Here is a 24,216-nt window from a genome sequence, read left to right on the forward strand (position 1 = left end):
CAGAAACCTTACAGGCCAGAAGGGAAGGGAATGATGTATGTAAAGTGCTGAAAGAAAAAAAATGCCAACCAGAAATACTACATGCAGCAAAGCTATCCTCCAGGAATGAGGGAGAAATAAAGCCTTTCCCAGACAGACAAAAGCTGAACACCAGCTTCTTAGCCTTCTTTTCTCTTTTCGCCAGAGCAACCCAACCCCTGGACTTCCTGTATTAAGAATATAAGGTGGCCAGTCATGGTGGCTCATGCTTATGATTCCAGCACTCTGGGAGGCCCAGGTGGCAGGATCGCTTGAGCCCAGGAGTTCAAGACCAGCCTGAGCAACATAGCAAGATGCCATCTCTACAAAAAAAATAAAAATTATTCAGGTGTGGTGGCACATGCATGTGGTCCCAGCTACTCAGGAGGCCAAGGCAGGAGGATCACTTGAGCCCAGGAGGTCAAGGCTGCAGTGAGCTATGATCATGCCACTGCACTCCAGCCTGGGTAACAGAGTGAGACCTTGTGTCAAAAGAAAAAATACATTTTTGATTAAATATTACTTAAAAAGAAAAAGAACATAAGGTGGTAGTGACAGCAACAACAATATACCAAGGTTAGTCTCCATGTCCACTGTATTCTTTGCACAACCCCTACTGTCTTGTATTTTTGTGAGATGATCAGGTGACCAAGTTTGTTTTCTTTTCTTCTTTATTCTGTAGTTATCATGTGATGTAAAACTTGATCCTCGTCCAGAATACCATCGGTGTATACTAACTTGGCATCACCAAGAACCACTACCTTGGGCACAGAGTACAGGTTAGTCATTCACATCTGCAGATATTCCTAGACACCTATCCTGTTAAAACACAAACTTATATATAATCTTCCTTGGTTATAACTGATTTTGTAATTATTATACATTTTCCTTTTTGAAAAGTTAGATGAGTTAAATTATTCCTAAACAGTATAGCAAAAGTTAAAAAATAACTATTAGAATTTTACTTATTTTATTGAGCCATATTTTCTAGATAAACATTTAGAATGTCCACATATCATTGACTAATGTCCTGTAATAAATCTGGAATTACAGAAGATTTGATATGTTTGTTCAGCCAATAAGTTCTGAGTATAACTTTGTAGGAAAAGGAGGAGATTCTAGCTATACCATCTTGAAATGTGAGATGAAAGCCCAATTTATAATTTGGTTCTCTGTAGCCTCTACCATACGCTAGTTATCGGTAAATTTGAAGGGCAGAGAAATCAATATTGATAATTCAGAGTTCTATAGTAACCTCCACTAGACTTTAAACTGTTATTCCCAACTTCCCTACTCATATTTTGCCTAACTTTTGATATGACTCCAGAAAAATTGTAGTACTCTTTAAACAAAGATCCTACCAAGTGAAAACATCAACTAACAGCGACTAAGTTCATGGGCTTTGCCATCAGAGAGAACTGCATTCAAATTGGCCACCAACCTTGTTAGCAGGACCCTAGGCAAGTTACCTAAAAATTTTTTGAGTCTTGTGAGAATCAAAAAAGGTATTTAAGTAAAGTGCCTAGTACTTTGGCACTTAGTAAAGAAATGGTAGCTGCTACCATTATTGTCATTATTATTTTAATACTTTTTTTAAAGCCTACCTTTTCAGACACGCATAACATTTCAGCCTGAATTGAGAAATTCTATGGCATTTTGCGTAATGCTGTAAAATCCTGGTTTTACTCTCTCAAGCAAGAATTTCTAATGTTTATTTTTAAAGTTTGAATGAGCAGGTGGTAGGATATAATAGCATGGCCACCTGAAAAAGGTACTGGAAAGTTTGATCATCCCTTCTCCTCTTGAAGACCTGCATTTCTGTCTGTTTACATTTTGAAAAGGTCTACAAGGGCCCAAATGTATATGCCATGATGCTTGTGCTGCTGTAATAAGAGTATTTCTTTCTAGGTAATCAAATGAGCAGCCGTCTGATGAGCATGCGCAGTGCCAATGGATTGTTGATGCTACCTCCAAAGACAGAACAGTACGTGGAGCTCCACAAAGGCGAGGTGGTGGATGTCATGGTCATTGGACGGCTATGATGGTCACCAGCAGGAGAAAGCTTTGATGCATGTCCACATATCATTGACTGTATCCTGTAATATGCAACGGCACAGCTAGTTTTCCCGATTTGGATAAAAGTTGATCTGTATAGTCAACATCTTGAACTATATTTCAAATGAATTTAAATATCTTTTAAAGAAAAAAACACCTAAAAATAAATCTTAACAGACGATTCTATTCTGATTATATCAAGGCAAATTTTTCCTTTCTTGCAAATTGCTTTGTGTGTTCAATGCTAGGTCTGATAGCGATAGCTTTTAGTAGACAGCGGTAGGTGCCTGCAGAACTTGTGTTTTTCTCATCTTTAAAATACAACTACTTATGCTCTTAAATCAAGGCTGTCTGCTTTTATACTAGCGTAGGCAACACTTGGATTTCCCTTCTTAGTATGCTTCATAACTGCTTTACAGAGAGCTTTTGCTTGTTCTTTCTCATGTATCTCGTGTTTATGTGCACAGTGCCAAAAGAAGACTGACTGGGTGGAGGCTCTGCCTTGCCTCAAGAACCATCCCCTGCAGAGCATCCAGGGAGGTTTCTCGCCCCAATAGCCTCACGGCACAGTACTCTTGGGCAGTAACTGGACACCTTTTATTTGAACAAACAAACTGAAGAAAAAATGCTTCCTTAAGTGCTGACAGCCTTTTTAACCAATACATTTAAAATTGTACAGAACAAAAAAATAAAATCAAAGACTGATCTTGTACAGATATTAGTGTTACCAGCATTCATGTGGAAATCAAGAGCAAAGACAAAATAATGTTAAACAATTCTGTACCATAACATTTTCTGTAATGATACTGAAACTTAATGAATAAAAAAATTCCTTGATCATTATTTAAAAATGTAATGTGTTGGCCTCGTTATTTAAAAGGAAGATTGTCATGCCATTCTGATAGGGTTCTGCCTGAATAAAAGAAATAGTTAAGATGGCCTACCAAGCATATTTAAAATACGGAATATTGTAACTCTGTATCTTACTACAATGTGTGGGGAAAAATGTGATCATAGCATTATGATCTGTAGTGTGTGAAAATACAGATGAGAAGGAAGAGAACCTGCAGTTGGTCTGGTCTTTCCAGTCATAGCTGGAGAATAGCAAGCAAATTTAGAGGAAGGGTATTAATGACTTAGAAAAAAAAAATTCTTATTTTAGTTGCCATAAAAGCCAATTTCAAACATCTACAGTTCTTTGAAATGGAGAAAAAAATAAGCAATGAACCAAAAAATTACAGATGAGCACCTCGAAATTTTTAACCATGTTAGGAAGTGAGAAATGGGAAAAAATATCTGTGCTGACCATAGAAAACACAATAGGTAAAATATACTCTATCCACAATGGATCCTTTAATAAAAACTTAGGGGAACTTTTCAAATGGTGGTAACAGGAAGATGTTAAATATACTGTAAAATGTGCTCAGGAAAGCAAACAACAAAAATCCGCCTACTAGTAAACAAAATGTCAAGGGATGGTAAATAAAGGCAAAATAGTAAACAAATATTTGATACTGATATGTGATATTTTCATTTCATATTTACAGTTGAAGAAGATAAGGTTAGTTAATAGAGGTCAAATGAAAGAGTATGCAAATAATCCTTTTACATACATTCATTCAAGAAATATTTGTTAGGCATCTATTATGTGCTTGGGTACAAAGTACATCATGCTACTATTTACAAACATGAATAGGGCAGAGCACCTGACATTACACTTCATTAGGGAGATAACAAAAATGCATGCAAATAACCACGATATTTAATATATTTGATAATATATAGTAGAGTGTATAGAATGTGATAAATATCATAATACAGATTTTAAGGGTTAGAAGCATTCAGATGAGATTTCAAGGAGTAAGATGGCATGTTAGTGGGTCTTTTTTTTTTTTTTTTGTAGAGGCACAGTCTTGCTCTACTGCTCAGGATAGAGTGCAGTAGCATGGTCCTGGTGCACTACAGCCTCGAACTCCTGGCCTCAAGAGATCCTCCTGCATCAGACTCCGAAAGTGCTGGAATTACAGTTGTGAGACACCATGCCCAGCTGATGCTGTTGGGTCTTGAAGGAAGGTAGAATTTTGAAGATGATAGCACAGGAAAAAGGGTATTCCAAAAACAGAGAATGACAGGTAATTAATGATAATTATCTTATTATAGAATAATTTCTATACCTGTAATATAGGAAGAACAACAATTATAGGGGTGTCATGGAAATTAAACATATGAAATGTGCTGAGAGCAGTGCTTGTCATGTATTAAGCTCCACAAAGGTAGAGATTTTTGTTTATTTTGTTCATTCCAGTTATCCCCAAATTCCTAGAAGAGTCTCTGGCATATGTGCATATATGCAAGCATCAGTAAATATTTGCTCAATAAAACACATTATGTAGAACTTACTGTAGGCCAGGCATTGTCCTAAACACTTTACATATGTTTAATTTTCACAGCCCTATAAGCATTGTTTTTCCTGTATTATAGATGAGGATACTGAGGCACAGAGACTAAGAAACTTATCCATGGTTACATAGATAGTAGGAGAGAGAGCAAGGATTCAAGTTTAGCAATCTGAGTCTACAGTCTATATTCTTTTATTATTTTTATTTTTATTTTATTTATTTATTTTTTTTTTTTTGAGATGGAGTCTCGCTCTTGTCACCCAGGCTGGAGTGCAGTGGCGCGATCTCAGCTCACTACAATCTCCACCTCCCGGGTTCAAGCGATTCTCCTGCCTCAGCCTCCCAAGTAGCTAGGATTACAGGCCTGCACCGCCACGCCCAGCTAATTTTTCTATTTTTAGTATAGATGGGGTTTCACCATTTTGACCAGGCTGGTCTCAAACTCCTGACCTCAGGTGATCCGCTGGGATTACAGGCGTGAGCCACCGTGCCCCACATCTATTCTGTTTTTCTTTTTTTTTTTAAATAGGGTTTCACTCTTGTTGCCCAGGCTGGAGTGCAGCGGCATGATCTCAACTCACTGCAGCCTTGACCTCCAGAGCTCAAGTGATCCTTCCTTCTCAGTCTCCTGAGTAGCTGGGACTACCCATCACACCTGGCTAATTTTTTTGTATTTTGCAGAGACAGGCTGGTCTTGAACGCCTGGGCTCAAGTGATCCGCCCATCTCAGCCTCCCACAGTGCTGGAGTTACAGGCATGAGCCACCACACTCAGCCCACAGTCTATCTTCTTTAAGTTACAGAAACAAAATAGGTATAAGATGTTTGTAAGACTGAAAAAGTACTGATTTAAGGCCCAAAAGTTATTAAAGTTATTAAAGTTAATTTGGTATTAAAGTTCTTAAGTACCAAATTAAGAGTCTAGATTTATTCTAGAGACAATAAAACCATTACAGATTCTTGATCAGGGACATATCATGATCAGAGATATCCTTTTAGGGAAAACGCTTTGGCAGCCTTGAGGCAGATAAACTAGAATGGAAAGAAACAAGTGAGAGACACCAGTTAAGTTATAGCAATTGTGCGGGTGAGGGGGTAGAGGTGATGGTGATGGTGATGGGAACGTCCGAACAGATGGATATGTCTCTGGAGAGAAAAGAATGGAAAGAATTGTATGGCTGATTTCAAGTTTTGGAAAGAAAGTTAGAGAAGGGAGAGATGATTCAAAGTCTCCCCTCTTGGCTGACTGAGAAAATGTTAAACACTAACAAAAAGAAGGAAAAAATGAGTTTTATGGAGAAGTTGAGTTTGGGCATGTGTTTGAGATGCCAGGAGTGCTAAGATAGACATGTCCCATTGGCATTTGAAAGTACAGGTTAGGGGTTCACAGAAGAGTTACTGACTGGATACAACCTTGGGAACCATTCACATAAAGGTGGCATCTGAAATGCAAGGGTGGATGGAAAAGATCATCAAGAAAAGCCTTGCCAAGAGAAGAGGACAGGCCTTGGGGTGTTGGAGGAAAAAGCCATGAATGGCATGAGGGGAAAAACAGTTTGTAGAAGAGAAGAGAAGGGAGTGCAGGGTCCCACAAATCAAGGAGGAGAGTCTCAAGAAGTATCAACTGTAAATGCAAAAGAAATACCAAGAAGGATGAAGGCTCAAAAAGCCTTATTGATTAGGCAATTATTTGTGAACTCTTAAGAGTGCAATTTTAGTAGTGGGTTAAGAGCAAAAGCCAGATTACAAAATAGAAACTGTGAACATGAATTCTTCAGAATTTGTGTGTGAAGAAAGAAAGACACAAAATAGTAGCATGAACTGATAACAAAGTAGAGGGAAGATTTGGTTTGTGGGTTTTGAAGAAGAAGCAACAGTGGTGGGCATGTTAACAATGCAAGAGTAGTATCCTAAAAGGAGAAAGAAGAGGAAAGAAGCGCTGGATTTAAGGACCCTGGTGCCCCAATTCGGCTGGGAAAGAAAAGGGACATTTTTCCTTCTGAGTTAGAAAAGGGAGAAGATATGAACACACTTGAAGTGGAAACAAGGAAAATGTCATTTGAATGTTAAAGTTCAACAAAATATTTCTACTTGGCACGGTGGACATCAATGTCATCTAATCTATTTGCATTTATTTGACAAATTATACAAGAAGCATGTTACAAGTCTTTTTTGTCTTAGTAGTTGATGCTTACCTAAAAGGCTATAGAAGATGTTTTCAAGTTTTCATTTATAGCGATGTAAAAAAGTTAAGCAGTTCCTTTTTAACCAGGTTTTTTGGTTCTATGTTTTGGTTGTTTCAAATCATATCAGAATGGAAAAAATAACATAAGCAGGTGACGTTTATCAAGTAAATGCTTGGTGATGTTGCATGTTACAGCAGGTGGATTCTTTTGGATGGCTTTCATATTTAAAATTATTTGCTAATCAACAAAATTTTGTAGATCTAACCTGTTAGCAATTCTTGATCTTCATGAAACCCTAACAATGTAAGTAATTATCATTCCCAATTATAGAAAGTGGGGTGGGGGTTATGTAAGTACATAATTCAAAGTAAATAAACTGTGTATCTTGTTATTCCAATGATGATGGGTCTACATTAAATAATGCATTGCATTCTGACATGTTTATAAGAAGCATTATGCTTGACTCTCTGTGTTATGTTGTTGGAGAATTCATCAATAACTTGGCCTAGAACCAAAAAGTTAAAGACTTCCTCAATCCTGTCCATTTTGTGTGGCCAGCTACCAGTATTTCTCCTGCAGTCTTTTGAAATAATTCATTTTATTTAACAAGCACTTCTTAAACTCCTACAGTATTCCAGGCTCCATGTTAGGTACCGAGAATGCAATGATGAATGAGAGTCTCAGATATCTAAGTGAAGGAGAGAGATTATGAGAAAGGAAAACAATTTAAATGCAGGTTAGGAAAAGCATATGAAGAACATTCAGTGACGTGTTAGACAGTGACTGGGCGGAGGCCTAAATCAGATTCAGTGGTTGTGTCAGGATCCAGCCATTTAAAAAGAAGCAGAAATCACACTAAGTATTTCAACAGAGAGACTTCAATGCAGGAATATGTTAAATAGGTGTTGGAGGCCTAGAAAAAAAGCACAAAGGAAACACAGATATCAGACAACTAGAGGAAGCAACTACCACAACTAGGGCTGGGGAGTTGGGAGGGATATGTTAGGGTAATCACAGCTTAGAAGCTCAGAGGTCAGACCCGTTGGAGCCAGGACTCAGCCCTCTGAGGAGAGGGCACTGCCCAGTTGCTGATTCTGAGAATGTCAAAAACAAAAACAAAACAACCAAAATGCAGGCTAGAACCAGTTGCTGTTGCCCAGGTGACACTGACAGAAACAGCAGGTCAACTAGAGGGAACACAAGTCTCTTCTTCCGTCCTATTTTCCAACCTCATCTGGTCTAATGCAACCTATTATTGAACCTAACAGCCAGCTGGAGAGAGAAATGTAGTTTGCAGAGCTCCAGCAATTCAATGTAGAGTATGCCGTGGTGCATTTGCAGCTGAGAGACAATCAATGACCAAGTGATTGAGAAACAGCTCTCTAAACAGGTGCATCTGAGCTGGGTTCTGAAAAACGAAAATAAGCCCACATGTGAAGAGCTAGGAGATGAGCATTTCAGACAGGAAACAGCTTAAAGAATGCAACATCAGGAAGGAGGCAGAAATGTGATGAAGGAGTGGTGTAAGTGGTCTGAAATACAGTTGGAAAGAACTGAAGCCAGGGTGGAGCCAGATCATGCTCACAAATTTATAGGCTCTTGAGTTTAATGCTAAATATATACACATACCTTATGATACATGACACACATTCTAAAAGCATTAGGAAGGTACTGAAAATGTAAAAAATTAAAAAATCATTTACTAAACAGTTGAATACAAGGCACCATGCTAACCAAGGGTTCCTGCAAACAAGCACCTCATTCTTTCTGCCTCCTACGCTTGTTCCTCTGCCTGTAGTTTGTTTCCTAGTTAATGGCACCATCATTCACCCAGCTTCCCAAACCTCTGAGTCACCTTTTCCCTCCCCACATCCAGTGAGTCACCAAATTCTGTGGACTCTACTAATAGTTCCCAAGTGAACTCCCTCCTTTCCATTGACACTGCCACTGCCACTACCATGGCTTCTGCATCTCCAGAATTGCCCTTCCCAAATCTATCCTTCACTCTGCTCTCAGAATGTTCAATTCAGAACATAAATCTCTCCATGTAACACTCTATTAGAGCTACTGGAGCAGATGAAGTCCCAGCACCTAGTTATGGCTTCCAAAGCCCTCCACGATCTATGCCCTTCTTCCATGAACTTCATTTTTTTTCAACCCTTCAAATTTATGTAACACCAGACCATTTGTAGTTACCCCTCAAACCCTGTCATTTTATGCCTCTGTGCCTTTGCTCAGGCTGACCAATCTTTCAGGATTTAGCTTGGATATTAGCTCCTCCATGAAACTGTCCCTAAATCCCCCAATTGGACTAAGTACCTTTCATCTGTGCTCCTAGAATCTCCTGTCACCCCTGTATCTTATCACTACATAACACTGAAATAATCTGTTTACATGACCCCTTCTCCACTTGATGGTAAAGTTCTTGGGTGTAGAAACTGTTCATCTTTGTGGTCCAGTATAGCATGGTGCCCAGGAAATAGTAAGTACTCATTATTGAGCTGACCAAAAGAATGTACCTTGCATTGCACTCACCAAGGACTGAATGTGGCAGGAAACCTTCATATCCCAAGCTTAGGACATGCAGCTGAGAAGATCCCATGCAGGCGTGAACAGGCAGGCCCATCTCATGATGGACAAAGAGGGCTAATTGCTCACGGACCTCACTTTGTCAAAGTACCACAAATTCAGACTTACAATCTCCAAATGAAGTTATACATACAGTTTTATATTTTGTGCATCTTTAAAGCATTTTAAAGATGCTTTTGAAGGTAAATATTTTAAATATACCATTATTTTTATTTCCTTCTTTTGGTATTTCTTTTCTCTTTAATGTATCAGTAGCCTCAAAAAATGGAAGTGAGATAATACCAAAGTTTAATCAAGGTACCGCAGAATTAAATTGATATCATCAACAGTTAAGAGATGAGATCAGATCTATGCAAAAATATTTTCTGGCCCTTGGGCAGGAAGAACAGGAACATGGCAAGTTGTGATCATGCAATAAGTATGCTCAATGAAGAAATCTTACTCAATGGGACTATAGGTATGACCGGAGGAAGAATTTGTCCATCCAAAAGATGGCACTCAACATAGAATAGGGGAAACAGAGCATCTGAGACAATAACAGGGGACCGACTCGGACATGTGCAGAAAGAGACTCAGCCAGTCAAGTGCATTGAACCACCACCAGAGCCTAATATCATTAAATATTCATGCTATACAGCCCTCGGCTCAGTTTCTTTTCCTTCCTTCCTTCCTTCTTCCTTTCTTTTTCTTTTTCTTTTTTTTCTTTCTTTCAATAGAGATGGAGTATCACTGTGTTGCCCAGGTTGGTCTCAAACTCCTAGGCTCAAGCAATCCTCCTGCCTTGACCTCCCAAAGTGCTGGGATTGCAGGCATGAGCTACTACACCCAGCCTCAGCTCTGTTTCTAAGCAGTTTCCCTCTAAAATGCTATATTCTTTTGACGCTTTTCTTCACAGAGGCTCAAAGTGCCTTAAATATGTTTAAGTCTCTGAAACTTGGGATATAGGAAAATTGAATAATAAATTATCAATTGAATGATCAATGATGTAAAGTCTGATATTTTTCCCGTGGTTATACTATTGCTAAATTGACTTTTCTCTCCAAGAAATCCTCTGAAAACTTCGCACCACCACCTGAATGCCCACTCCTGAGTGGTCCGGTCAGGGCTCCACGGGAATGCTGACCACACTTCCTCTCAGGGGCAGACCTGCTTGGCTGCTCCTCCCCAGTGCCCTTCTTCTCTTACTGCAGAGATTACGTCAGCACATTATGATTATGATGCAGCAGCAATAGAACAACGCCCAGAGCAGCCTGGCCTGCGCTTCTTTTACTAAGTGGTTAGTTGCCTGCTGAGTAGACATAAACACCTGCTAAAGAAATGTGAAAAGAGTGGAAACGTGCTATTTGGAGATTATTTTCCTAGTCGACATCCAGGAGATCTCCAGAGATCTGTTTCAGCCCCACCTGTTGGTAAGTGACTGTCTCATTACTGCAACTTGGGTTTGAAACTGAAGGAGAAGGAAATGAATAGTTCAATTAATTCTGGTAATTCGAAGGCAGAATGTCTATTTTTTTCCATCTTCCTCTTTTCCTTCTAGTTTCATTTCTTCTACCTCAACCAGAACAAGCTGAAAAGCCGAGAGACTTAACACCTGGTGACTGCTTTTCTTTTTTCTTAGAAATAATTTCATTGAGAGTTTGCATTTGAAATGAAAGCATGTTTTCTGGATTGTTTTTAATTTTTTTTTCTTTTTTTTTTTTTTGAGACAGAGTCTTGCTTTGTCACCCAGGCTGGAGTGCAATGGCACGATCTCGGCTCACTGCAACCTCCGCCTCCCGGGTTCAAGCGATTCTCCTGCCTCAGCCTCCCGAGTAGCTGGGATTACAAGTGTGTGCCATCATGCCCAGCTAATTTTGTTTTTTTTTTTTTTTAAGCAGAGACAGGGTTATAGGCATTGCCCATCATGCCCAGCTATTTTTTTTTTTTTTTTGTATTTTTGTAGAGACAGGGTTTCACATGTTGGCCAGGCTGGTCTTTAACTCCTGACCTCAGGTGATCTACCTGCCTCAGCCTCTCAAAATGCTGGGATTACAGGCGTGAGCCACTGTGCCCGCCCAGCCTTTTTTTCTTTTCTTTTTTTTTTTTTTTTTTTTTTTTTGAGACACAGTTTCACTCTGTTGCCCAGGCTGGAGTGCAGTGGCGCAATCTCGACCCACTGCAACCTCCACCTCCCAGGTTCAAGCCATTCTCGTGCCTCAGCCTCCCAAGTAGCTGGGACTACAGGCACACACCACCATGTCTGGCTAATTTTTGTAATATTAGTAGAGGCGGGGTTTTGCCATGTTGTCCAGGCTGATCTCGAACTCCTGACCTCAAGAGATCCACCTGCCTTGGCCTCCCAAAGTTCTAGGATTACAGGCGTGAGCCACTGTGCCCGGCTTGTTTTGAAATTTTGATTTTTCAGACTGTTATCCCAATTTTTTTCTTCCATAAGAAAAAATTCTCAAAACTGAGAATTGAATAAATTTTTGGGGAAACAGCCCTTTTTAATTACTCAAATGTTTCAAGATTCAGAACACAAGGCTTTCTCTTCAAAGCTCAAAGGTTGGGCATGGGGATATCATTTTCAAGAGACAGAGGCCACAACAGTTAGCCTCCTGCAAAAGTGCAACCAGAACTGCGACCTAGAATGGTGCTGGACCTAGCCTAAAAATATGTTTATTAGTATAGTAAGAATCTTGGGAAAAATCACCAACGTAAATGCCACACTTCAAAGTGCTGGGAATAATTAACCTCAAAGCTCCAAGGACTACAGAGAACAGCTTTAATGAGTGACAGGTAAATTCTGTCATTTAAGAGCTATCATGTAGCCAGGTGTGGTGACTCACGCCTGTAATCCCAGCACTTTGGGAGGCTGAGGCAGGTGGATCACCTGAGGTCAGGAGTTCGAGACCAGCCTGGCCAACATGGCAAAACTTTGTCTCTACTAAAAATACAAAAATTCGCCAGTCATGGTGGCGGGCGCCTCTAATCCCAGTTACTCAGGAGGCTGAAGCACGAGAATCGCTTGAACCCAGGAGGTAGAGGTTGCAGTGAGCCAAGATCACACCACTGCACTCCAGCCTGGGCGACGGAGCGGGACTCCGTCTCAAAAAAAAAGAGCCATCATGTAATTACAGACAAATAACACAGTAAAAAGACCCAGAATCCAGCTAGTTGGTTTATGAGTGTTCACTATAGAAATCGTTCAACTTTGTCAGAGGTTTGAAACTTTTTATAATAAAATATTGGAGGGAAAAGACCGCATGGTAATGGTCAACAGGAAACATTTGTAGAGGACATTTTAGGGGCATGTACAGACATCCCTCTGAATTAGGCAGTCAGAAAAGCCAACCAAGACAGTGCGACACTGGCTCTTCAGATTCCCACTCTCTCCCCTTCCCAATGGCCATGAACACTCAAGCTGTCACATTTCCAAAAATTTCCAGATGACTGCATTTATCCCCAGGAAAATAAAGGCACCCCACCCCTACCACGGGGTGAACACATCCCATATCCGTATCTAAGAATAGTAGTTCTCGGCCCTAATGGAGCCTTGATCATCCTTGAAACGGTATACACAGATAGGGAAGCCCTGACGACGCCATGGAACGTCTAGAGAAGAGATGAAGTGGCTCCCTCTTGAAACACATACAGCACATTGCCTCTCTGTGCTTGGTTTTCCTACAGAAGAACTAGCATTGGTTTCCGATCTGTAATCCGATTTAATAAGGAATCTCTCTTTTCTTTTACTAAAAGTAGCCAACTACACTTTGTCAAATGAAAATTATACTGTAATTCTGCAGAAAAGTACAACCTAATGTAGCTATCTGCTGAATGAATCACCATTCAGTTGGAATTTGAAAAACAAGAGAAAGGATTGAGAGGGAGAAAAAGTACTGGTTAAAAGAAGTAACAAAGACCGCAAGGGATCAGCTAGTGATAGGACGAGCTCATTCATCTCAAATAAAACTCCATTCTTTGTGCCATCCTTGCTCTGCAGGGCAGCAAAAGCCCTTCCCTGCAACATAGCTCTGCATCCTGCCTGCTTAATTAGATGAATAGGACATTGAATGGGCCTAGCAAAAGGCAAACATTATTGGAAAAATATAAGCTATGATTGTGAAGATTAATACACAGTCCTGGTAGAATAAATTGTGACGAAAGATTCCATGTGTCTGTGCCGTGGAGCTAGCTCTGTGTTTCCATGCTAGCTCATAACAACCCTGCTTTAGTTCTTTCATTCAACAAGTAGTTTTATTTGTTTCTTTCTTTTTTTTCCCTACCTAACACCTTGAACAAATCAACATGTATTTTTGAGTCACCAAAGCTAATAATGGTATCTTGGTAAGGTGATTGGATCAGAGGGTGGGGTCTGAACTGATTGTCAGGCTTGATTGCCTGTCTCCACTGTGCCTGCACACCAGGAAGGCAGAGCAGAGCGCAAGGAGCTTATCAGGAGAGAACCCAGAAACCATCTGTTTCTTTTTAAAAGAAAATCATTTCTTAAGCATCAGTTTAACCACTGGCCACAATTATTTTGCCACTCTTTACAAGACATTGTCATGTTCCAAATAGCTTGACACCATGATTGATAACTGCTGTTTTAAAAAATAATTTAATGTTATGGGGATATATTAATATATATTACACATATTTTAACATATATTACTTACATATATGTATGTGTGTGTGTGTATATAGATATATAGATATATCTATATCTAGAAATTAAGTTGGCCAAGCACAGTGGCTCATGCCTATAATCCCAGCACTTTGGGAGGCCAAAGCAGGTGGATCACTTGAGCCCAGGAGTTTGAGACTAGCCTGGGCAACACAGGAAGACCCAATTTCTACAAAAAAAAAAAATGAAAAATTAGCTGGGTATGGTAGCGTGTACCTGTAATACCAACTATTCAGGAAGCTGAGGTGGGAGGATCACTTGGGCTGGGGAGGTTGAGGCTGCAGTGAGCCATGATCACACCACTGCACTCCAGCCTGTGTGACAGAGCAAGACCCTGTCTCAAAAAAAAAAAAAAAAAAAAAAAACACAGAAAGAAAGAAATTAAGTGAAAAATCTATTTGTAAAACTGGAAAGACATATACCAAAACTCGAATACTGTCTCCAGATATTCATAGTGAACCTAAGGCCAGGCACAGTGACTCACATCTATAATCCTAGCACTTTGGGAGGCCAACGTGGGCAGATCGCTTGAGCTCAGGAGTTCGAGACCAGCCTGGGCAACATGGTGAAATCCCGTCTCTACAAAAAAATACAAAAATTAGCCAGGTGTGATGGCACAGGCCTGTGGTCCCAACTACTCGGGAGGCTGAGGTGGGAGGATCACTTGAGCCCGGGAAGTCAAGGCTGCAGTGAGCCAAGATCACTCCATTGCACTCCAGCCTGGGTGACAGAGCAAGACCCTGTAGAAAAAAAAAAAAGAGTGAACCTAGTAAATAGTTAATGTAATTTACCATTGGTAAAATATACGATGATGAAGGGTGTGTGTGTGTGTGTGTGTGTGTGTGTGCACGCGCCGTGGCCAAAATGATGGCTTCACAGAACCATCCCTCTGTTTTAAGAGCCTAAACTATTTTTTCCCCCAAGACGGAGTCTTGCTCTGTCACACAGGCTAGAGTGCAGTGGCACAATCTTGGCTCACTGCAACCTCTGCCTCCCAGGTTCAAGAGATTCTCCTGCTTCAGTCTCCCAAGTAGCTGGGATTACAGGCACGTGCCACCACACCCGGTTAATTGTATTTTTAGTAGAGATGGGGTTTCACCATGTTGGTCAGGCTGGTCTCGAACTCCTGACCTGGTGATCCATGTCCCATGTTCAAGTGATTCACCTGCCTCAGTCTCTTGAGTAGCTGGGATTACAGGCACCTGTCACCACGCCAGGCTAATTCTTATATTTTCAGTAGAGTCAGGGTTTCACAACGTTGGCCAGGCTGATCTTGAACTCCTGATCTAAGGTGATCTGCCCACCTTGGCCTCTTAAAGTGCTGGGATTATAGGCATGAGCCACCACGCCCCTCTCAGCCTCAAAGTGCTAGGATTACAGGCGTGAGCCACCACGCCCAAGCCTGGACTAATTAACTAGGATAATCGGAGATGTTGGTGGGGTGAGAGGTGTAGTGCACAGATATCTCAAATCACAATTACAACAAAACCAGGCAAAATTTAGCACATACTTATCAACTATACACATAATCCAAAAGTGTAAAAATAATTCCAGAACAAATATTTAGAACATCACAGCAAAGTTGATAAAAGAGCCTGTTAACACTTTCTGCTCCTCAGCTAACCTCAACTTTGTTCAAAAAGGACGAGAGGGGCGAGACCCAGTCGTGGCTGCAAATATCCTTGAATTCCTTCCTTTCCTCTCACTTCCTCCTGCCTCTCTGTGTCCTGAATCCACAGCTACACCTGTTCCCCTGGGAGATCATCCACTGTTTGCTCTCTGGAAGGAGAATTCTCAGATGCAAGGGATTCTGGAGATCTCCTAAATGACAGCAGTGGAAAGGGCCTTTTGCTATCCCAGCAGCCATGTGGCATCTCCTGATTAGCCAGTGTAAGCCGTAGACACACCCTCCAGTATGCAATATTTTCATTTTCTCAGAGTGAATTGTTTTTCCAAAATGTGCACTCTTTCACTTAACTCTGTATGAACTAGAGTTGACTACTGCATCTCCTCAAATCTAAGATCCACCAATTATAAGATATATTATTATTTTATGTGCCACTAAGAAAACATGCTGCTAATTATAGAACTTAATGCTTTCTTTTTGGTTGTGTGTGTGTGTGTGTGTGTGTGTGTGTGTGTGTTTTGAGACAGAGTCTTGCTCTGTCGCCCAGGCTGGAGTGCAGTGGCACGATCTCAGCTCACTGCCATCTCCGCCTCCTGGGTTTAAGCAATTCTCCTGCCTCAGCCTCCCAAGTGGGCCTATATTGAGAGACCTCCTAGAGAGGCCTTTAGAAGTAGCTGGGACTACAGGTGCATGCCACCACACCTGGCTAATTTTTGTGTTTTTTAGTAGAGATGGGGTTTCGCCATGTTGGCCAGGCTGTTCTCAAACTCCTGACCTCAGGTGATCCACCCACCTTGGCCTCCTAAATAATGCTTTCTTATGGGAATTTTCCCACACAATATCTAGCTGTTGTTCCTGTGCCATCATCCTCTGTGCATTTCTTAAAGGGCTCCACTCTAGGACCTTCTTCTAAGCCTCTGGCAAGTTTCATACTGGAGCTTTCTTTTTCTTTTCTTTTCTTTTTCTTTTCTTTCTTTTCTTTTCTTTCTTTCTTTCTTTTTTTTTTTTTTTTTTTTTTTTTTTTTTTTTTTTTTTGGATGGAGTTTTGCTCTTGTCACCCAGGCTGGAGAGCAATGGCACAGTCTTGGCTCACTGCAACCTCCATCTCTCATGTTCAAGTGATTCTCCTGCCTCAGTCTCCCAAATAGCTGGGATTACAGGCACCTGTCACCACGCCAGGCTAATTTTTATATTTTCAGTAGAGACGGGATTTCATGACGTTGGCCAGGCCAGGCTGATCTTGAACTCCTGACCTAAGGTGATCTGTCCGCCTTAGCCTCTTAAAGTGCTGGGATTATAGGCATGAGCCACTGCACCTGCCCAGGAGCTTTCTTAATCTTACTAGAAGATGTCAACAAAAGGTTTTCAGGTAATCGTAAGGAGCACACTTTAAACAGCAATTAAATGCAACCCAGGTAATACAATCTGTACTGCTTCCTTTGCCACATTATCAAATATCCTCATTGGCCATAGGAGCTCAGGATTCCACTGTTTGGCAGTTTCAGGCCAATTATGAGCTATGGACTCATGACTTTGGTTCCACTCACCAAAAGACCACGGTGAGGATCATCAACAACAGCTCAGCTCAGACATAGACAGCAGCCTCGGACTCCGCTTCACCTACCCAGTATACTTAGAAAAACTCTCTTTCTGAGGCCTTGACCTCACACTTGAAATAACAGTAAGGTTTAGAATTGAAATTAGTTTCTTTTGTATACAAATTAGCACTTTTTTTTTCTTTTTGAGACAGGCTCTCGCTCTGTTGCCCAGGCTGGAGTGCAGTGACAAGATCGTAGCTCACTGTAGCCTCAACCTCCCAGGCTCAGGTGATCCTCCAACTTCAACCTCCCAAGTAGCTGGAACTATAGGCATGCACCACCACACCTGGCTAATTTCTGTATTTTTTGTAGAGATAAGATCTTGCTATGTTGCCCAGGCTGTTCTCAAACTCCTGGGCTCAAGTAATCGGCCCATATTGGCCTCCCAAAGTGCTGGGATTATAGGTGTGAGCCATTGTGCCTGGCCTGTATACATTTGATTTTCTTTTTGTTGTTTCTTTTACAGAAGATTTCATCATGAAAAGGAGGAAGCTCAAACTGAAGTGAGTTAAAAACTTCATCTCCTAGAGAGGATTGTGGCTCGGCCTGAGTTGAGGTGAGATTTGATGGTTCTTATAGATAAACCATGTGGTCTGCGTGGCGACATCCTCTCCTGCCCTTTTCTCCTTTCCTTCCTTTCCCTCTTCCTTCTTCTTCTACTGCTTTACTTTCCAAGATTTATTTTCTTCTTTCTCTCTTCTGGAGACTTAATATACTGAAGATGCTGCCTATAGCAGTGATCCCCTTGGCGGCAGGGACCAGTGTTGTGGAAGGCAATTTTTCCACCAACTTAGAGTCTCATAAGGAGCACGCAACCAAGAGCTAAGCCTCAGTTATGGGTGAATAGTCTGGAAAAAGTGTTCTCAGTTTAGTATAGCTTTTATACCCTGCTTACAAAAAGGGATTGGAGAATCCTGCACGATGAAGAGGGTACCATCAATTTGGAAGATAGAAAATAATGGTCTGTGGGGGAATATATTGAAAGACCTCCTAGAGAAGCCTTTCCTGATACCCTAATAGGTGTCTCCAGCCCTATACCCCGGTCATTTTTTACTGTATGTATCTGTTTTCAAGTCCTGATAGTCCCTATCATCCAACATCTTGTTTGAGTTTCTTTTGGCTTGCTTACTAGCTGTCTCCCCATAGAGTGTAAGCTGAATGAGGGCAGAGATCTTATCAGTCCTATTTAGATGTATGTATTAATACAAGTGCCTGGTGCAGTGCCAAGCATATCACAGATATTGATAAAATTTGCTGAATTAATAAATAAATGAAGCAACTTAATTATGATATTAAATTCTCTCTGTATCCATTAATTGTGTTTCCATTCCCTCAGTTTTTTTATGTTTATGTGCAAGCGCAATGAAGAAGAACACCAGCAAGTCTACCATGAGGATCAATAAGCAAGATGCTCTCTGCACCCCACACTCCCATGATCCGAGAGATCTTCAAAATATGTTGGATGGAGGAGAGTATGCCCCTTTTGTATCTCCTCCCATGTTAGAGAGCAATTTTATCCAGGTAAATCATATTCAAGGCCTGAGTTAAGTTCCAATAACTTCAGTAATTTTCTCAAATAAAACTGAAAAGGATGGTAGGAGAATTGTTTTAAATGTGCCAAGGGAATGTGTGATACTACTAAAGAGAACAGTTTGGGAACTTTAAAAAACTTGAAATAATTACAATGTTAAAGGACATTTACTTCAAATTTCCCCAAAACTCTTGTGAAGGACTTCTGTCTTAACTCTACCATAATTGCCATTCCATCATAATCTTCCCAAAATTACATGAAGCCGTTTTTGGCATTTCCCGCCACAGGGAAACATACAGATAACTTCTTTCTTAGGCGTAGAAGACATTCTAAAGAACATCTATGACACAACTAGGGATTACAATGAATCTTAACTCCTAGGTCTGAAGGTAAATTGTCAGATGGTGTCAGGGAGAAAAGCTTCCTTCTCATAAGAATGTCCCTACATTATGAATGAAACTGCATTTCTATGCATTTAGGAGCAATGCTAACTTTTCTTTAAACATTCAACATTAAAATATTCAGACAAAGAAATGGTGAAATGAGTTCAATGATAGGGGTCATACCTCTAAAATTCCTAGAAATTCCATAACAAAATCTAACACTAAACACTGAGCTATTACCTCTAACTCTTAACACATTCGAGAAGCTGCTCAGCTGATTTCACAGAGGCGTGACAAGGGAGGACAACAGACACTTCAAAAGGCAAGAAGAGGATGGCAGGAGCTCTTTTGCCATGGCTGCCAGGCCTATCTCCGAGCGGAACCAGGATGCCACTGTGTACGTGGGGGGCCTGGATGAGAACGTAGTGAACAACTGCTGTGGGAACTGTTTCCCCAGGCTGGACCAGTAGTCAACACCCTCATGCCAAAGGACAGAGTCACTGGCCAGCACCAAGGCTATGACTTTGTGAATTCTTGAGTGAGGATGATGCTGACTATGCCATTAAGATCATGAACATGATCAAACTCTATGGGAAGCCAATACGGGTGAACAAGGCATCAGCTAACAACAAAAACCTGGATGTAGGGGCCAACATTTTCATTGGGAACCTGGACACTGAGATTGATGAGAAGTTGCTTTATGATACTTTCAGCACCTTTGGGGTCATCTTACAAACCCCCAAGATTGTGTGGGACCCTGACACAGGCAACTCCAAAGGTTATGCCTTTATTAATTTTGCTTCATTTGATTGATGCTTCAGATGCAGCAATTGAAGCCACGAACGGGCAGTACCTCTGTAACCGCCCTATCACCGTATCTTATGCCTTCAAGAAGGACTCCAAGGGTGAGCGCCATGGCTTAGCAGCCGGACGACTTCTGGCAGCTCAGAACCCGCTCTCCCAGCCTGACCGCCCTCATCAGCTGTTTGCAGATGCACCTCCTCCACCCTCTGCCCCCAATCCTGTGGTATCATCATTGGGATCTGGGCTTCCTCCACCAGGCATGCTTCCTCCTGGCTCCTTCGCACCCCCAGTGCCACCTCCTGGAGCCCTCCCACATGGGATACCCCCAGCCATGCCCCACCACCTATGCCTCCTGGGGCTGCAGGACATGACCCTCCATCGGCAGGAACCCCAGGGGCAGGACATCCTGGTCATGGACACTCACAGGCTCACCCATTCCCACCAGGAGGAGTGCCCCATCCAGGGATGTCTCAGATGCAGCTGGCACACCATGGACCTCATGGCTTAGGACATCCCCATTCTGGACCCCCAGGCTCTGGGGGGCAGCCACCACCTCAACCACCACCTGGAATGCCTCATCCTGGACCTCCTCCAATGGGCATGCCCCCTCCAAGGGCCTCCATTCAGATCTCCCATGGGTCATCCAGGTCCTATGCCTCCACATGGTATGTGTGGACCTCCTCCACTGATACCCCCCTCCATGGATACACTGGCCCTCCACGACCCACACCCTGTGGCTACCAGCCTCTGCCTCCACCCAGACCCACTCCCCAGCCACCAGTTGCCCCTCGAGGCCCGCTTTGGAGCCCTCTCCCTCAGTAAATTCACATTTTCCTTCCTCCTGTTACAGCTTCCCAACATATTTTCGATTCCTTGGACCAATCAGAGATGCTGTAGCTCCTTGGGGCTAAGGTACTAATCCCTTTCGGCATCCCCACCCCATTCCCCTTTTTAATGCAACTTTTTCCACAGGAGGTATTTCTTTTTTACATTGGTCCTGAGTATTTTGCAAATGCACAGAGAAAATAAAACTAAACTCCTTGTTTAAAAAAAAAGTAAAGAGACTTCATCTTCCATAAACACGTTCTCTGCACTCATTCTGCACTCATATTTGAGTACTAGTGTGAGCTACCCACCTCCAGTATACCACAGGCAGGAGGTGAAGCCTCCCGAAACATCTAATGTTTTAGTGATGTCCCTAGAACACATGTGACAAGTCATGATTTGATGTACTTTACCTTATACATACTTCTTTCCTACTGATAATGTTTTTATTTTTTCACCTTTCATCCTGTGCCATTTCCAAGTTAGTTACCTTTTGCACACTCTAATGAAATTACAGAGTACTTGTCCAACATTTGGGGTAGTTAGCAGTCTGTAGGTCAGACATAGCCCCCATCATAATTTGGCAACTCATATCCTTCAAGATGCACAACCCCACCTGGTTAGCATGTCTTTGGCAGCAAGTTACCAAGATTCCTGACTGAACAGGTTTAAATGAAAAAAGAAAAACAATTAGGCTGGGTGCAGTGGCTCATGGCTATAATCCCAGCACGTTGGAAGGACAAGGCGGGAGGATCGCTTGAGGCCAGGTTCAAGACTGGCCTGGGCAACAAGTGAGATCCCATCTCTAAAAACATTTTTAAAAATTAGCAGGGTGCAGTGCTGCACACCTATATTCCTAGCTACTCGGGAGGCTGAGGAGGGAGGATTGCTTAAGCCCAGGAGCTCCAGGCTGCAGTGAGCTAGGATGGCGCTACTGCACTCCAGCCTGGATGATAAGACTTTGTCTCTAAAAACAAACAGATAAATATTTTTAAAAATTTTAAAAGAAAGCAATTATCTCAAATAGAGTGAAAGAGCCCCAGGGCATCAGCTCACTCCCAGTAGAAGACTCAGGTTCTCTCTTTTTGCTCTGTCACCTTCGAGCCAGCTCCCCTCAGGGCATCACATCCAAACAGGACAATGACAGCTGCCAGCAGTAGAAGATATTCATCTCTGTCTCCTGGTGGCTCTGAGAAAGGTTTTCCAGGGTTGGAGGAGACCTCCTCTATGTTTGCTGGTCACATGCCACTGCTGAAACCAGTCACTGGCAAGGGGTGGAGTGGAACCACCACTACCCATTTAAGTTAATCAGGATTTAATCCCTGAGCTGGGTCATTATCCCTGAGCCATGATATTGGACAAAACCAGGATTCTGTTAATCCAGAAGAAGAGGGGCACAGTTTGGGTAGGTTATCAATCATGTGAGCTACAACCTCTTTCTTTCAATGATGTATTTTTTAATTGAACCAGTTATCATACAGCTGAGAAACCACAGTGTAGCTCCTCTCTGCCTTCCTTCATTTCCCTGTCTGCCCATCCTCCAGTCTCTTCTTCTACCAAGTAGCAGAGATTTTATTGGCCAAGTTTCTTGGACTTTGGGGTTTTTATACATGCAGAGGCCTCTCCTCTCCACCCAGCCAGTTTATCTCCCACATAGTTCAGGTATCGGCTGATACCTGAACTTCCTCAGGGAAGACTTCCGTGGAAGACTTCCATGACTCCATATCCAGGGGTGTGCCGGAACTGGTCGATTGGTACGTGTTCAGGAAATTTGCAAGTCAGTTGTTAAACACAGCCATTATTAAAAATTAAATTATAGGCCAGGCGCAGCGGCTCACTCCTGTAATCCCAGCACTTTGGTAGGCCAAGGTGGGTGGATCACCCGAGGTCAGGAGTTCGAGACCAGCCCCGCCAACATGGTGAAGCCCCGTCTCTCCTAAAAATACAAAAAATAGCCAGGATTGTTGGCACGTGCCTGTAATCCCAGCTACTTGGGAGGCTGAGACAGGAGAATCACTTGAACCCGGGAGGCGGAGGTTGCAGTGAGCCGAGATCGCGCCACGGTACTCTAGCCTGGGCAACAGAACGAGACTCCACCTAAAAAAAAAAATTAAGTTCTTAAAAATTAAATTTTATAAACTTATATTATATCTAAAATAAGGGCAGTAAATATTCAAAACTCATCATTCCTATTCTTTTACTACATTTTACTATTGTCTATACTTCCAAGATTATACATATAAGAAAAGTTTGGCAAGAGTTTATGGAATTTATTAATTGGCTCTATGGAATTTAAACTAAAGACTAAAGAATATTGCATATTATTTGTAAATTTGTGTGCTACTTGTCTTTTATGTCAGTAACATTTTAAACTTATGTGTAAATGTGTGTACCTCCCAAGACCTAGCTGTTACCAGAACATCACTGCCTGTTCCCCACTCTAAGCTAAGTCAAGTCCTCTGTTATGTGCTCCCGTAACATCCTGAACTTGTACTTGGTAAAACTTCTTACAGTAATAATTAGTCACATACTTAAATTGTTTAATGTTTGCCTTCCCTGGTAGACCCCCACGGGTCAGAGACCGTGTCTGTTCCCTGCGGTATCTCCAAGAATTAGCATGAGCAAGTGAAGGAACAAACACATCATGGTTCATTCCTCCTTTATTTCCTGCCCTGTCTTACACTTCTCAGGCAAGCAAGGTTGTCAAAGCCACACATTTCATCATATAACGCCTTTTCCTGTTTTCTGCACTCAGGTCAACAGAAGAGGTGAATCCATTTACCTTCATAACCGAGCCAACTGGGTGACCGTAGGCATCTGTTCTTCCAGCTCCACCCACAAGATCCCCAATGTGATGCTACTGGCACATCTGACACCTGGTGCCCAAAAAGATACAGAACCCCTGTTTAAAAGTCTCCTGACATCTCCTCCTGCAGAGAAACTGGTGCTCACCAGGTGAGTTACAAAGAGAAGAGGTTAAAGATCTCTCAGAAGATGTGCATTACCCCTGTGGATCTGAAAATGGAAACACTGATGACAATTGCGCCAATGGAGCATGTCACTCGCATTCCCTGCTGCAAATGACAAAGAGGAGCATCCTTGAAGATGGGTGAAATCATGTATGACAATGGGTATCAAACAGGCAGTTAATTTTAAAAAACTAAACCTAATTAACAGGAACTGAAGACTCATAATAAACTGCCTTTCTAGAACATGCCTCCTCTTCCACAGCATCCCAGCTTCCAGCAGAATTAGCTCTGGTCTTGTCTCAGCCACTAACTTGGTCTATGATCATGAGCAAATTGGTTAACTTTAAGTCAATTTTGAAGGATTAATTTAAATGGACACTTTCTCTTGGTAAATAGTTGACATTCTGACATGTTTTGTTTTTGAGATGGAGTCTTGCACCGTCACCCAGGCTGGAGTGCAGTGGCACGATCTTGGCTCACTACAACCTCCACCTCCCAGTTCAAGCGATTCTCCTGTCTCAGCCTCCCGAGTAGCTGGGACTACAGGCACACACCACCACGCTCAGCTAA

The 24,216-nt window shown here is 41.9% G+C and overlaps 2 protein-coding genes, 1 long non-coding RNA gene and 1 pseudogene across 42 annotated transcripts in view; 3 read left to right on the plus strand and 1 right to left on the minus strand.

Annotated features, from left to right (window-relative positions):
* The window catches only part of GPHN (gephyrin), a 688,936-nt gene extending 686,012 nt beyond the window's left edge, over positions 1 to 2,924 (plus strand). For all 18 annotated transcript variants that reach the window (XM_024231223.3, XM_054529737.2, XM_054529738.2 and 15 more), the window contains 2 exon segments: positions 701 to 797; positions 1,927 to 2,924. In XM_024231223.3, coding sequence (XP_024086991.1) covers positions 701 to 797; positions 1,927 to 2,060 — 231 coding nt within the window. In that variant the 3' untranslated portion in view covers positions 2,061 to 2,924.
* A 1,028-nt stretch (positions 2,925 to 3,952) lies between these two features.
* LOC129049923 (uncharacterized) lies at positions 3,953 to 10,415 on the minus strand. The gene is made up of 2 exons (XR_008513324.2): positions 9,193 to 10,415; positions 3,953 to 4,135 (listed from the first exon to the last, which is right to left on the minus strand). It is a non-coding gene; the product is annotated as an uncharacterized LOC129049923 (long non-coding RNA).
* A 26-nt stretch (positions 10,416 to 10,441) lies between these two features.
* Positions 10,442 to 24,216, plus strand: part of GARIN2 (golgi associated RAB2 interactor family member 2) — a 40,717-nt gene continuing 26,942 nt past the window's right edge. For 18 of the 23 annotated variants that reach the window (XR_008513320.2, XR_008513321.2, XR_008513323.2 and 15 more), the window contains exons 1-4: positions 10,442 to 10,655; positions 17,601 to 17,690; positions 18,471 to 18,655; positions 23,433 to 23,632. Coding sequence is in view for 19 of the 23 variants with exons in the window: in XM_054530722.2 (XP_054386697.1) it covers positions 18,497 to 18,655; positions 23,433 to 23,632 (359 nt within the window). In the remaining 4 variants the exon portion in view is untranslated. The remainder of the gene's footprint in view (positions 10,656 to 17,600; positions 17,691 to 18,470; positions 18,656 to 23,432; positions 23,633 to 24,216) is intronic. The other 5 variants (XM_054530733.2, XM_054530723.2, XM_054530728.2 and 2 more) reach the window with 5 other exon arrangements.
* Positions 18,662 to 23,502, plus strand: LOC112128829 (splicing factor 3B subunit 4-like; annotated as a pseudogene).

Source organism: Pongo abelii, chromosome 15 (assembly GCF_028885655.2).
Source record: "Pongo abelii isolate AG06213 chromosome 15, NHGRI_mPonAbe1-v2.0_pri, whole genome shotgun sequence".
NCBI lineage: Eukaryota > Metazoa > Chordata > Mammalia > Primates > Hominidae > Pongo > Pongo abelii.